Source organism: Octopus sinensis, linkage group LG26 (assembly GCF_006345805.1).
Source record: "Octopus sinensis linkage group LG26, ASM634580v1, whole genome shotgun sequence".
Classification (NCBI taxonomy): domain Eukaryota; kingdom Metazoa; phylum Mollusca; class Cephalopoda; order Octopoda; family Octopodidae; genus Octopus; species Octopus sinensis.
This window is the reverse complement of record NC_043022.1, coordinates 17,982,770-17,996,981: the sequence shown is the minus strand read 5'-3', so window position 1 is coordinate 17,996,981 and position 14,212 is coordinate 17,982,770. Positions and strand designations below refer to the sequence as shown.

General features: G+C 40.2%; 1 protein-coding gene across 3 annotated transcripts; it reads right to left on the bottom strand.

Annotated features, from left to right (window-relative positions):
• Nucleotides 1-1,186: 1,186 nt before the first annotated feature.
• Nucleotides 1,187-13,251, bottom strand: LOC115224783 (N-alpha-acetyltransferase 80-like). 3 transcript variants are annotated; one of them, XM_036513823.1, is made up of 3 exons: nucleotides 12,361-12,487; nucleotides 3,755-4,449; nucleotides 1,187-3,694 (listed from the first exon to the last, which is right to left on the bottom strand). In XM_036513823.1, exons 1-3 carry the CDS (start codon nucleotides 12,380-12,382, stop codon nucleotides 3,602-3,604), a joined length of 810 nt encoding a protein of 269 aa, XP_036369716.1. In that variant the 5' UTR covers nucleotides 12,383-12,487; the 3' UTR covers nucleotides 1,187-3,601. The 3 variants fall into 3 exon arrangements, with proteins under 3 accessions (XP_036369716.1, XP_029651555.1, XP_029651554.1); XM_029795695.2 differs by lacking the exon at nucleotides 12,361-12,487 and adding an exon at nucleotides 13,212-13,251 and having other exon boundaries at nucleotides 1,187-4,449; XM_029795694.2 differs by having other exon boundaries at nucleotides 1,187-4,449.
• Nucleotides 13,252-14,212: the final 961 nt, after the last annotated feature.

The window sequence follows — 14,212 nt, the reverse complement described above, 5'->3', positions numbered from 1 at the left end:
AAATAAATGTAAGTCTGTTTATAGTAAAATATTCACTTACAGAAATCTCAGAGCATCAAAATATAGACACCCATTATTCACATACAGACATTCACTTATACATACACACACTAAAAATATATACATATGTACACTAGCACTGACAAACGTTGATACATACATACATATACAGGCAAATATAAATGTGAATATATTTACTAATGTATACAAAGGTGTGTACACACATATATTACATGGAAAATGCAAGCATGAGAAGTAATATTCTTAAGATTAGGAAAAGTACAGGACAAGTTATTACACCTATAAAAGAATAGGACAAGCTATTACTTCAAGTAAAGAATAAGAAACTTTTTACTTAAAATAGTGCAGCAAAGAATGCCAGTTCTTCTAATTTATCACTCTTTACAGTTCTCATCTTTTAAATTTATTGTACAAAACTGTTCAGCTAATTTGTAAGTTTGTCTAATTAGTCAATTTTTTCTGTATTTAAGGTAGCAAATTAGCCAAATTCTACTTAAATAAGTATAGTGTTAATTGTAAACTATAATAAAATAAGTTTTAATATTCAAATTTTAATTTTAGCTGCAATATTTTAAGTAAAAAGTTTCTTATTCTTTACTTGAAATAATAGTTTGTCCTATACTTTTCCAGGTGTAATAACTTGTCCTGTACTTTTCCAGGTTTATAATCTTAAGAATATTACTTTTCATGCTTGCACTTTTCCATGTAATCCATGATTTTTCCAGGCATTGCTGTTATAAGATAATTAATAATATGTCAATTAATAATTTCAGATTTTACCTTACAAAATACTGAAAGTTAATATTACAATTTTTCCATGTAAGTGGTAATATTTCAATTTTTTTCATGTTTAATTTAAATATATGTTGTGATTGAATTATTTGATATTACCCATCAACACCAAATTAATGGTAGGGATTTTACCCTGTTGTTGGTTGCACCATGGCTCACCAAAAGTTACAAACAACAAAACCCCAAAACCATCAGTTCCCAGGCTCACCTTAAGTAAAAGTTTGACCTCAGCCAAACTTAAATCAGAAACTTAGCAAATGGTGAAAAATCCCTAAATATTTTGTCCAGTTCACTAAATAATAAATGCAATGAAAGTAGTTAAATAAATAATAAAAATCATAAAAATTGTAATAAAAAAAATAAAACAAATCCATTCAGGTATTCGATATCTTTAAAACATATTTTGGACAATTGTAGATTGACTTTTAAAGGTGTGCATTAGGAAATCCACGTTGTGAGGTATTCTGTGGCTTAATTGCAATTTAAAAACCAATCACATGGTTCAAAAAGGTGTATTTAAAAGTAACAGTTACAATAAAATAATGAAAATAAAACAGAAATAAAGTTTGAATCCAGTCAAAGGTTTTCTTGAAGGGAGCAAAATGTAAAATGCAAAGGCAAAAAATGTAAAAATGAATGTTAAACAAAATGGTGCCAATTTTCAGGTGAGAAAGTCAAATTCAAATGCAAAAGTCAATGTTATTCGTATTTTTTCACTTAACATTTTATGCCTCATAGCGTGTCTGCAGGAATTTAAAAGTTCCCTTCTTTGGTTCAGTGCATATTTATCCTGCAGCAAGAAGAAGAGCTTTTCAGTCAGGCACAAATTGCACCTCATTCGGTGTCTGTATGCTCCATGCTTGTATGGTGCTGTTTTCTCCAAGATTGTCCAGCTGATTTGGAAAGAACCAGTGTCATTTTCTTTCAGTTGTCAGACATGTTTAGTGAGACTCGTTGTTATCCTATTTCTGGGGAATCATAACGGATTGCAGTGGGAATATAATCTAGTCTTAAAGGAATTTTCCAAAGCTCCTATATATGTCCTGTATTCTTGTGAGTCATCTATTTGTACCTTAGCTCTACAAACTATTCCTTTCTCTAGACAATTTTCTCCTAATGGACGGCAACTTTGATCTTTACAATCACAATTCTTCTGGTTATTTCCAGCACTGTGGTTGACTCTAATGGTTTTCATGTTGTGCTGCTGGTTCATTAAAGAATCAAAGTTCTTGCAACAAGAACAGCTAACCTTCAGCATTCTCCTATTAAAAATTCTGTAGAATTTATGGTTTGTTCCAAAATGCTTAGAACCTAGTTTCAATAATTCTCTTCCTATATTAGTTTTTACGGCAATGTTAGAAGTTAAACCACAAAACTTTCTTAGTTCTAGTCCTATGTGTTCTATTATCGTTAGTAGTGCTTTGACTATACTGGAGCTTCTCTCAAAATCCACTGCTCCTTAATGCATCATTATAATATGGTGCAGCATTTTGAAACGCTGTTTTGTCTGAAGATATGGATGTTATGCGCCTTCCTATATTACTAAATAGATTCTTAAGTAGTATGGGTGGATGATTCGACTCTCTGTTAATATAATATAGCTTTTCATTAGGCTTACGGTAGGGTTTGAATTTATCTATTTGCAAATCTACGTTAATATCTAAAAAATCTACATTATTTAGGTTACTTTCTATTGTTATCCATAAGACCATTCTTTGAAAGAAAATAATAAAATTCTTCCTAAGTCTATCTAACTCATGGCCATTCATATTAGGGTGACTATAAGACCGTCATCCCCGTATAATCCTGCATCTATAAAAGGGAATTCCAGATGCAGGTTGTGCAAAATATAAGCACCTTCAGCATACATGTGCATGTGTGTGTGGTGTGCATATACACACAAATCTGGGTGTATATAACTGTTTAGAGAACTTGCAATGTATGCACAACGGTCTGTGATTCACTTTCATTGAGTACGGCTGCACAAGGTTTGTTATATACACACAAAGCAGTCATGTATATATATATATATATATACTAAATACACATAAATATATTTTTGTATTTGCCTGATGTGTGTATGTATACAAGTTTGTGTATTTGGGGATGGATGGATGGATTTTGAAAAGTACTCAGTACATTTTGCAAAGTGGTTTTCATTGGAAACACATCCAAATGTAGAAACATTGGAAAACTGAGACATTGGCACTGAGAGCAGTTCTTTGAGTCATCAGATCCTGTTGGGCTGTTGAAATGAAACAAGGAGGGTGAACATAAAATGATGATACATACACATAAGTACATGTGTGTATGTCTAAAAGAATAGACACACACACACACACAAAGGTATGTGTGTGTGTGTGACAAGTATGTCATAGAACTGTGCAAGTGTGTTGTATGCGAGTGGTGGAATGAGCATGTCTTGTGAATGCAATTTGAGAGACAGACATTATGTCAGAGTCCAGTGGACTTTGTTGCTGGACATTGATTTAACCTGGTTTATCACAGCCACAACCTGACTCTTGAAGGGTTTCAACAAAGTTCACTCTGTTGCAAAGATTTAGGAAGGTTGCTGATTTAAGGACCCTTTCCTTCCTTCATCATACTTGTAACAGAGACCAGAAAAGGGGTCATGAAGGAGGGGAAAGGGTCAATGCACTTATGACATTCAAGTCATTAAAAATGTGAATTTATCAAGTTCATAGCTTTTCAAAGGAAGTTCACAGTCGAAAGAAAACGTGGGAGAGTTTGTAGTGTTGCTTTAATCAGTTCTACTTTGGAGGGAAACTCAACAAAGTTCTTTTTTCATCCAGGAGATCAGGTTAATGTCCATCCGCACAATTTCTGGTCTGTTTGATGGTTTAGCTAGAGGTGGAGGTGGTGGTGCTGGAGCACGTGGTGGTGGTGGTGCAGGAGCACGTGGTGGTGGTGGTGGTGGTGGAGGTGGTGGTGCTGGAACACGCGGTGGTGGTGGGGTCACATGGTTATCAGTCACTGTTGCAGCATTTGCACTATTGTCTTTGTCGTTGCTAACGCTGTTATAGCACTTGTTGCTATTTGTGGTGGAGGTCAGATTTGCATCAGTTGCAATGGAGTTGCACTCTGTCTTTTTCTCTGCAGATGTTTGTCTTTTATTCAGTGAAATGTCACTGTCTGTTGCACAAGTTGCTACACTACCACACAACTGCTTCAAGAATCCTTCTGGCAGAAGCTTGGTGCAGTTGTCAGCTTTTGAGATTGGGTCACAGTATTTATATCCCAGGTGCTCGTAGAAACCTTGTTTATCGTGAGTGCTCAAGTACATCGTCTGAAAACCCAGACGAGCTGCAAACTCCTCTGAAGCAATCATGATCTTTCGACCTAAACCTTGACCACGATATTCTTTGTCCACCAACACGGACTCAACAAAACAAGCTTTTTCAATGCCCACAACCCTTGAGAGCATGCTATGGCCAATAACAGGGGGCTGGCCGAGGGCAACCAAGACGAGGGAAACGGGTAGCTGATCGCATGACTTATGAAGGGAATGAAGGCGAGCTGTTTTACTCCGGGTCCATTCACTGTTGAGAAGGTCAGCACAGGAGTCATAGAAACAGGGATTTTGGTGAAGTGGGACAACCTGGAATTTCTGCTCTTCTGCAAGAAACAAACAAAAAACCTGCATAAATATAACAAATACTAAGTATGTGTATGTCTTGTTTCTGTGTGCGTGTGTAGTGTTATGTGTGCGTGTGAGTGCAGTTGTATGCCTGTGTAGTGTTATGTGTGCGTGTGAGTGCAGTTGTATGCATGTGTAGTGTTATGTGTGCGTGTGAGTGCAGTTGTATGCCTGTGTAGTGTTATGTGTGCGTGTGAGTGCAGTGTATGCCTGTGTAGTGTATGTGTGCGTGTGAGTGCAGTTGTATGCCTGTGTAGTGTTATGTATGCGTGTGAGTGCAGTGTATGCCTGTGTAGTGTTATGTGTGCGTGTGAGTGCAGCTGTATGCCTGTGTAGTGTTATGTGTGCGTGTGAGTGCAGTTGTATGCATGTGTAGTGTTATGTGTGCGTGTGAGTGCAGTGTATGCCTGTGTAGTGTTATGTGTGCGTGTGAGTGCAGTTGTATGCATGTGTAGTGTTATGTGTGGTGTGAGTGCAGTTGTATGCCGTGTAGTGTATGTGTGCGTGTGAGTGCAGTTGTATGCATGTGTAGTGTTATGTGTGCGTGTGAGTGCAGTTGTATGCCTGTGTAGTGTTATGTGTGCGTGTGAGTGCAGTGTATGCATGTGTAGTGTTATGTGTGCGTGTGAGTGCAGCTGTATGCCTGTGTAGTGTTATGTGTGCGTGTGAGTGCAGTTGTATGCCTGTGTAGTGTTATGTGTGCGTGTGAGTGCAGTGTATGCATGTGTAGTGTTATGTGTGCGTGTGAGTGCAGCTGTATGCCTGTGTAGTGTTATGTGTGCGTGTGAGTGCAGTTGTATGCATGTGTAGTGTTATGTGTGCGTGTGAGTGCAGTTGTATGCCTGTGTAGTGTTATGTGTGCGTGTGAGTGCAGTTGTATGCCTGTGTAGTGTTATGTGTGCGTGTGAGTGCAGTTGTATGCATGTGTAGTGTTATGTGTGCGTGTGAGTGCAGTTGTATGCCTGTGTAGTGTTATGTGTGCGTGTGAGTGCAGTTGTATGCATGTGTAGTGTTATGTGTGCGTGTGAGTGCAGTTGTATGCCTGTGTAGTGTTATGTGTGCGTGTGAGTGCAGTTGTATGCCTGTGTAGTGTTATGTATGCGTGTGAGTGCAGTTGTATGCCTGTGTAGTGTTATGTGTGCGTGTGAGTGCAGTTGTATGCTGTGTAGTGTTATGTGTGCGTGTGAGTGCAGTTGTATGCCTGTGTAGTGTTATGTGTGCGTGTGAGTGCAGTTGTATGCCTGTGTAGTGTTATGTGTGCGTGTGAGTGCAGCTGTATGCTGTGTAGTGTTATGTGTGCGTGTGAGTGCATTGTATGCATGTGTAGTGTTATGTGTGAGTGCAGTGTATGCCTGTGTAGTGTTATGTGTGCGTGTGAGTGCAGTTGTATGCCTGTGTAGTGTTATGTGTGCGTGTGAGTGCAGTTGTATGCCTGTGTAGTGTTATGCGTGCGTGTGAGTGCAGTTGTATGCCTGTGTAGTGTTATGTGTGCGTGTGAGTGCAGTTGTATGCATGTGTAGTGTTATGTGTGAGTGCAGTTGTATGCCTGTGTAGTGTTATGTGTGGTGTGAGTGCAGTTGTATGCCTGTGTAGTGTTATGTGTGCGTGTGAGTGCAGTTGTATGCCTGTGTAGTGTTATGTATGCGTGTGAGTGCAGTTGTATGCCTGTGTAGTGTTATGTGTGCGTGTGAGTGCAGTTGTATGCCTGTGTAGTGTTATGTGTGCGTGTGAGTGCAGTTGTATGCCTGTGTAGTGTTATGTGTGCGTGTGAGTGCAGTTGTATGCTGTGTAGTGTTATGTGTGCGTGTGAGTGCAGCTGTATGCTGTGTAGTGTTATGTGTGCGTGTGAGTGCAGTTGTATGCCTGTGTAGTGTATGTGTGCGTGTGAGTGCAGCTGTATGCCTGTGTAGTGTTATGTATGCGTGTGAGTGCAGTTGTATGCCTGTGTAGTGTTATGTGTGCGTGTGAGTGCAGTTGTATGCCTGTGTAGTGTTATGTGTGCGTGTGAGTGCAGTTGTATGCCTGTGTAGTGTTATGTTGCGTGTGAGTGCAGTTGTATGCCTGTGTAGTGTTATGTGTGCGTGTGAGTGCAGTTGTATGCCTGTGTAGTGTTATGTGTGCGTGTGAGTGCAGTTGTATGCCTGTGTAGTGTTATGTGTGCGTGTGAGTGCAGCTGTATGCCTGTGTAGTGTTATGTATGCGTGTGAGTGCAGTTGTATGCCTGTGTAGTGTTATGTGTGCGTGTGAGTGCAGTTGTATGCCTGTGTAGTGTTATGTGTGCGTGTGAGTGCAGTGTATGCCTGTGTAGTGTTATGTGTGCGTGTGAGTGCAGTTGTATGCCTGTGTAGTGTTATGTGTGCGTGTGAGTGCAGTTGTATGCCTGTGTAGTGTTATGTGTGCGTGTGAGTGCAGCTGTATGCCTGTGTAGTGTTATGTATGCGTGTGAGTGCAGTTGTATGCCTGTGTAGTGTTATGTGTGCGTGTGAGTGCAGCTGTATGCCTGTGTAGTGTTTGTGTGCGTGTGAGTGCAGTTGTATGCATGTGTAGTGTTATGTGCGTGTGAGTGCAGTTGTATGCCTGTGTAGTGTTTATGTGTGCGTGTGAGTGCAGCTGTATGCCTGTGTAGTGTTATGTGTGCGTGTGAGTGCAGTTGTATGCCTGTGTAGTGTTATGTATGCGTGTGAGTGCAGTTGTATGCCTGTGTAGTGTTATGTGTGCGTGTGAGTGCAGCTGTATGCCTGTGTAGTGTTATGTGTGCGTGTGAGTGCAGTTGTATGCCTGTGTAGTGTATGTGTGCGTGTGAGTGCAGTTGTATGCCTGTGTAGTGTGTTATGTGTGCGTGTGAGTGCAGTTGTATGCCTGTGTAGTGTTATGTGTGCGTGTGAGTGCAGTTGTATGCCTGTGTAGTTTATGTGTGAGTGCAGTTGTATGCCTGTGTAGTGTTATGTGTGCGTGTGAGTGCAGTTGTATGCCTGTGTAGTGTTATGTGTGCGTGTGAGTGCAGTTGTATGCCTGTGTAGTGTTATGTATGCGTGTGAGTGCAGTTGTATGCCTGTGTAGTGTTATGTGTGCGTGTGAGTGCAGTTGTATGCCTGTGTAGTGTTATGTGTGCGTGTGAGTGCAGTTGTATGCCTGTGTAGTGTTATGTGTGCGTGTGAGTGCAGTTGTATGCCTGTGTAGTGTTATGTGTGCGTGTGAGTGCAGCTGTATGCCTGTGTAGTGTTATGTGTGCGTGTGAGTGCAGTTGTATGCCTGTGTAGTGTTATGTGTGCGTGTGAGTGCAGCTGTATGCCTGTGTAGTGTTATGTATGCGTGTGAGTGCAGTTGTATGCCTGTGTAGTGTTATGTGTGCGTGTGAGTGCAGTTGTATGCCTGTGTAGTGTTATGTGTGCGTGTGAGTGCAGTTGTATGCCTGTGTAGTGTTATGTGTGCGTGTGAGTGCAGTTGTATGCCTGTGTAGTGTTATGTGTGCGTGTGAGTGCAGTTGTATGCCTGTGTAGTGTTTGTGTGCGTGCGTGTGAGTGCAGTTGTATGCCTGTGTAGTGTTATGTGTGCGTGTGAGTGCAGCTGTATGCCTGTGTAGTGTTATGTATGCGTGTGAGTGCAGTTGTATGCCTGTGTAGTGTTATGTGTGCGTGTGAGTGCAGTTGTATGCCTGTGTAGTGTTATGTGTGCGTGTGAGTGCAGTTGTATGCCTGTGTAGTGTTATGTGTGCGTGTGAGTGCAGTTGTATGCCTGTGTAGTGTTATGTGTGCGTGTGAGTGCAGTTGTATGCCTGTGTAGTGTTATGTGTGCGTGTGAGTGCAGCTGTATGCCTGTGTAGTGTTATGTATGCGTGTGAGTGCAGTTGTATGCCTGTGTAGTGTTATGTGTGCGTGTGAGTGCAGCTGTATGCCTGTGTAGTGTTATGTGTGCGTGTGAGTGCAGTTGTATGCATGTGTAGTGTTATGTGTGCGTGTGAGTGCAGTTGTATGCCTGTGTAGTGTTATGTGTGCGTGTGAGTGCAGCTGTATGCCTGTGTAGTGTTATGTGTGCGTGTGAGTGCAGTTGTATGCCTGTGTAGTGTTATGTATGCGTGTGAGTGCAGTTGTATGCCTGTGTAGTGTTATGTGTGCGTGTGAGTGCAGCTGTATGCCTGTGTAGTGTTATGTGTGCGTGTGAGTGCAGTTGTATGCCTGTGTAGTGTATGTGTGCGTGTGAGTGCAGTTGTATGCCTGTGTAGGTTATGTGTGCGTGTGAGTGCAGTTGTATGCCTGTGTAGTGTTATGTGTGCGTGTGAGTGCAGTTGTATGCCTGTGTAGTTTATGTGTGCGTGTGAGTGCAGTTGTATGCCTGTGTAGTGTTATGTGTGCGTGTGAGTGCAGTTGTATGCCTGTGTAGTGTTATGTGTCCGTGTGAGTGCAGTTGTATGCCTGTGTAGTGTTATGTGTGCGTGTGAGTGCAGTTGTATGCATGTGTAGTGTTATGTGTGCGTGTGAGTGCAGTTGTATGCCTGTGTAGTGTTATGTGTGCGTGTGAGTGCAGTTGTATGCCTGTGTAGTGTTATGTATGCGTGTGAGTGCAGTTGTATGCCTGTGTAGTGTTATGTGTGCGTGTGAGTGCAGTTGTATGCCTGTGTGTAGTGTTATGTGTGCGTGTGAGTGCAGCTGTATGCCTGTGTGTGTTATGTATGCGTGTGAGTGCAGTTGTATGCCTGTGTAGTGTTATGTGTGCGTGTGAGTGCAGTTGTATGCCTGTGTAGTGTTATGTGTGCGTGTGAGTGAGTGCAGTTGTATGCCTGTGTAGTGTTATGTGTGCGTGTGAGTGCAGTTGTATGCCTGTGTAGTGTTATGTGTGCGTGTGAGTGCAGTTGTATGCCTGTGTAGTGTTATGTGTGCGTGTGAGTGCAGCTGTATGCCTGTGTAGTGTTATGTATGCGTGTGAGTGCAGTTGTATGCCTGTGTAGTGTTATGTGTGCGTGTGAGTGCAGCTGTATGCCTGTGTAGTGTTATGTGTGCGTGTGTGAGTGCAGTTGTATGCATGTGTAGTGTTATGTGTGCGTGTGAGTGCAGCTGTATGCCTGTGTAGTGTTATGTGTGCGTGTGAGTGCAGTTGTATGCCTGTGTAGTGTTATGTGTGCGTGTGAGTGCAGCTGTATGCCTGTGTAGTGTTATGTGTGCGTGTGAGTGCAGTTGTATGCCTGTGTAGTGTTATGTGTGCGTGTGAGTGCAGCTGTATGCCTGTGTAGTGTTATGTGTGCGTGTGAGTGCAGTTGTATGCCTGTGTAGTGTTATGTATGCGTGTGAGTGCAGCTGTATGCCTGTGTAGTGTATGTATGCGTGTGAGTGCAGTTGTATGCCTGTGTAGTGTTATTGTGCGTGTGAGTGCAGCTGTATGCCTGTGTAGTGTTATGTGTGCGTGTGAGTGCAGTGTATGCATGTGTAGTGTTTTATGTGTGCGTGTGAGTGCAGCTGTATGCCTGTGTAGTGTTATGTGTGCGTGTGAGTGCAGTTGTATGCCTGTGTAGTGTTATGTGTGCGTGTGAGTGCAGCTGTATGCCTGTGTAGTGTTATGTGTGCGTGTGAGTGCAGTTGTATGCCTGTGTAGTGTTATGTGTGCGTGTGAGTGCAGTTGTATGCCTGTGTAGTGTTATGTGTGCGTGTGAGTGCAGTTGTATGCATGTGTAGTGTTATGTGTGAGTGCAGTTGTATGCCTGTGTAGTGTTATGTGTGCGTGTGAGTGCAGTTGTATGCCTGTGTAGTGTTATGTGTGCGTGTGAGTGCAGCTGTATGCCTGTGTAGTGTTATGTGTGCGTGTGAGTGCAGCTGTATGCCTGTGTAGTGTTATGTGTGCGTGTGAGTGCAGTTGTATGCCTGTGTAGTGTTATGTGTGCGTGTGAGTGCAGCTGTATGCCTGTGTCTGTATATGTGGAGCTCCAAGTATGTGTGTGTGTGTGGAAGTGTAGCTCTGTGTGCGTGTGTCTGCAGCGAGATAGTTGCGTAACTATGAACGATTTGTACTGTGGATGAATGAATCTGTGGGTGAGTGTAGCTTTATGTTTATGTGTGTGTAAATTTGTGTTTGTGTGCATGTGTGCGAATGTAGATTAATTAGTGTGTTCCAGTTTTTGCAGCAAATGTCATGTCACCTGCAAGTCTGACACCGAAGCCATAAAAATATTTCTGATTCTCTGATCATGGCGACTCTATTCGGGGCAGATGTGAGGAAAGGATCAGAAATGGAGAAATACAGAAAAAGAAGTTAATGAGGACGGGTTACCTCCCCTGAACCAGAGGGGACTAAAAAAAAACCTTATAAGATCAGAAGAGGCCTTGAGGAAATTACCGTGGGACCTTAAATATCTTATAATTAATGAGATTTAGAATTAAATACTTTTTAACGTATGTGAACTTCGGGGGCGAAGTTTCGCATGTCGTAGCACAGATTTCCGTCGATTTCCGTAAAAAACTTTTATTTTTTTACATAAGTAATGAGAGCGAAAGAGACTAAGAGGAAGCGATTTTACGATGAGAAGGTTTCTCTTTGAAATCGGCCTGTGTGTGTTTGATGGGGTGTGGGAGACAGACAGTATGTTGTGTAAGTGAAGTGCTTCTGTTAGTGTGTGCGAAGAGACAGAGAGAGTAATGTGTGAAAGAGAGAGATAACTGATTTTTTACTCGGTGTATGTGTATATGTATGTATGCATGTATGTGTGTGTGTGTATGTTATGTATCTATGTATGTGTGTATGTGTATGTATGTATGTGTGTATGTATGTATGGTCGATTCAGTGTCATTTTTTTACTCGGTGTATGTGTATATGTATGTCTGCATGTATGTGTGTGTGTGTATGTATCTATGTGTGTGTGTGTAAGTATGTGTGTGTGTATGTATGTATGTATGTGTGTGTGTGTATGTATCTATGTATGTGTGTGTGTGTGTGTATGTATGTATGTATGGCCGATTCATAGTAATTTTTTACTCGGTGTATGTGTATATGTATGTCTGTCTCTTCACACACACTAACAGAAGCACTTCACTTACACAACATACTGTCTGTCTCCCACACCCCATCAAACACACACAGGCCGACTTCAAAGTGAAACCTTCTCGTCGTAAAATCGCTTCCTCTTAGTCTCTTTCGCTCTCATTACTTATGTAAAAAAATAAAAGTTTTTTACGGAAATCGACGGAAATCTGTGCTACTACAACCGAAACTATGCCACTTCGGGTCAATAAATTAAGAACCAGTTGCGTACTGGGGTCGATCTAATCGACTGACCATCCCCCCAAAAAAATTTCGGGCCTTGTGCTTAGAGTAGAAAAGAACATATGTGAACTTTTTTCTTTTTCTTTCCATAATGCGCAAGATTTTAAAGTGAAAATATTGTAGCCTCTTATACACTATAACATGTTTAAATTAATTAAGGTTTTTTTTCTTTTTAATATTATTTCTAATTAAATACTTCTAACTTACGAAAAAACAGATATTTTCCTCTCCTAGTAATATATCTACGTTTATATTTAAAGTATTTTTTCTAGCAGAAGTAAAAGAAATAAAAAACAATATTAAAGAACACTTTAGGTTTTCGTTTCACTATTTCACATAACCCAGGATGTTTTTTTATAAATTCCCCAGTTTTCAATGCCCCGATTCTCAGATATTTCCCACGATTTCCTCAAAATCCGGTTCCAGAAACCATAACATTTCCATAAAGCTTTGTCTGTCATATATATATATATATGTTTGTCGAGCTCAGCGGAATTTCAACTCAGAATGTAAAGACGGACGAAATACTGCTAAGCATTTTGTCCGGCATGCTAACGATTCCGTCAACTTGTCGACTTAAATTGATTAATTTATTTATTTATGCCCAAAGCAGGGAAAATAAATGAGGTGAGGACTCTTACCAACTTCACCACTGCCCATCATATCGATCTTCGTATATACTTCTGCCGGATATTGGTTATATTGGTTGTAATTATCAGAGCGCTAAGTCACAGCCCGAAATACGAACAAAACCGATTTTAAAACCGGTGTACACATATACACCTTTATATATATATATATATATATATATATTATATATATATATATAATATATATATATATATAATATATATATATATATATATATATAATATATATATATATATGCCCGATTGCCGCATTCCACGCACGCGGTTTCCGTCTGCCAAATTCCTTTCCACAACATAGTAAAGTGTAAAGTTTTCTCTTGTACAAAATACCAATTAACGGTATTTAATTATTTATTTTGATTAATTAATTGTATTTAGTTGTGTTTTATTGTTCCCTTTCCCCATCGCAATATTTTCCCTGAAGTTATCGAAGATATTTAAAAATAAAATAAAAAGACGATTAAACCTGGTTTAGAAAAAAATAACGACCAAAGTTTGAAAACTAAAAAGTAAGCAAATGGAATTGTGTAAATATGACAGGAATTCGTTGATTCTATAAATATAGAAGACAGAATTCTTGTCAAAAGTGTCATTCGAAGTCGCACACTTCTTGGGGAAGCAACGAAACCAGTTTTATTCTTCCTTTATTTCTTCAATATTTCTGTCTTTCATTTCGCAAACATTGAAAACTTTTTTGCCTCTGAAATTTCAATATTTCTATATTCCCCCCTTTCTGTAATTTTTTTCTCTTTCCTCTGAGATGTGTGACTTCGAAGTACATCTATATTATTTATACAGAAATACTAGTTTAACGAGTAAAACTTCAACGAAAGTCAAGTTACCTTCTTGCATGGCCCGACTTTGGAATCAGAAGTGGTGCAACGACACGTAATTGTCTCCCTTCCATTATTAAATGAAATTTTCAAAGAATTGGCGACTTTTCCTTCCATTTTTTACTTATTCTCTTATCTCTAGATATATAAAGCTGAAGTTGTCTGTGTATGGCAGGTTTGGTAGCCTTCAACTAACACTATCTCCTCCGAGACCCTGTGGCGCAAGTTGACCAAAATTGAGAGTATGATAGAAAGCTTGCTCTTCATTCCATAGAAGAAAAAATTCAAATAGGACCATGTTAACACCAAAAATTATTTACATCAAAAGGGTGCTTTTTTGTCTACGAAAATCCCTATTTTTTAACGATTTTTTCACTGCTGTGTCACCATTTTTTTGGTGTATTTCAACCAGAAAAATGTTCACTTAAGGGGAATAACAAGCTACATAATGCAAAACTTTTACTTTTCAAAAATTCCAATTCTAAAGGGTCGAAACAAACCCGAGCGACGCTGGGCAATACTGCTAGTTCTCTTATATGTTTCAGTCCAATGGCTGTGGCCATGCTGGAGCACCGTCATTTTTTTTATGAAACATGACTGAGAAGAAATTTCACAAAAGAAAACATTTATCATTCTATTTTCAAAAGTTAATTATACACTAACATTAAAAAATAAATTCTTAGATTTTGTGCTATATAAAGTTTTAAGGTGGCAAGCTGGCTAATCCGTTAGCATGCCAGACAAAATGCTTGGGTGATATTTCGTCCATCCTTACGTTGTAAGTTCAAATTCCACCAAGCTCCACTTTGCTTTCCATCCTTTCGAGATCAATAAAATAATCTACTAGTTGAGTCCTAGGCTCAATGTGATTGACTTGGCCTCTTCCCCGAACTTGCTGGCCTTGTGCCAAAATTGGAAACCTGTATCATTTGAAGTTTTAAAAAATTGTTAAAAGATGTAGAAAGAAAAATTTGATGATGTTTTTCTTCTTCATCAACTTGAAGAAAATT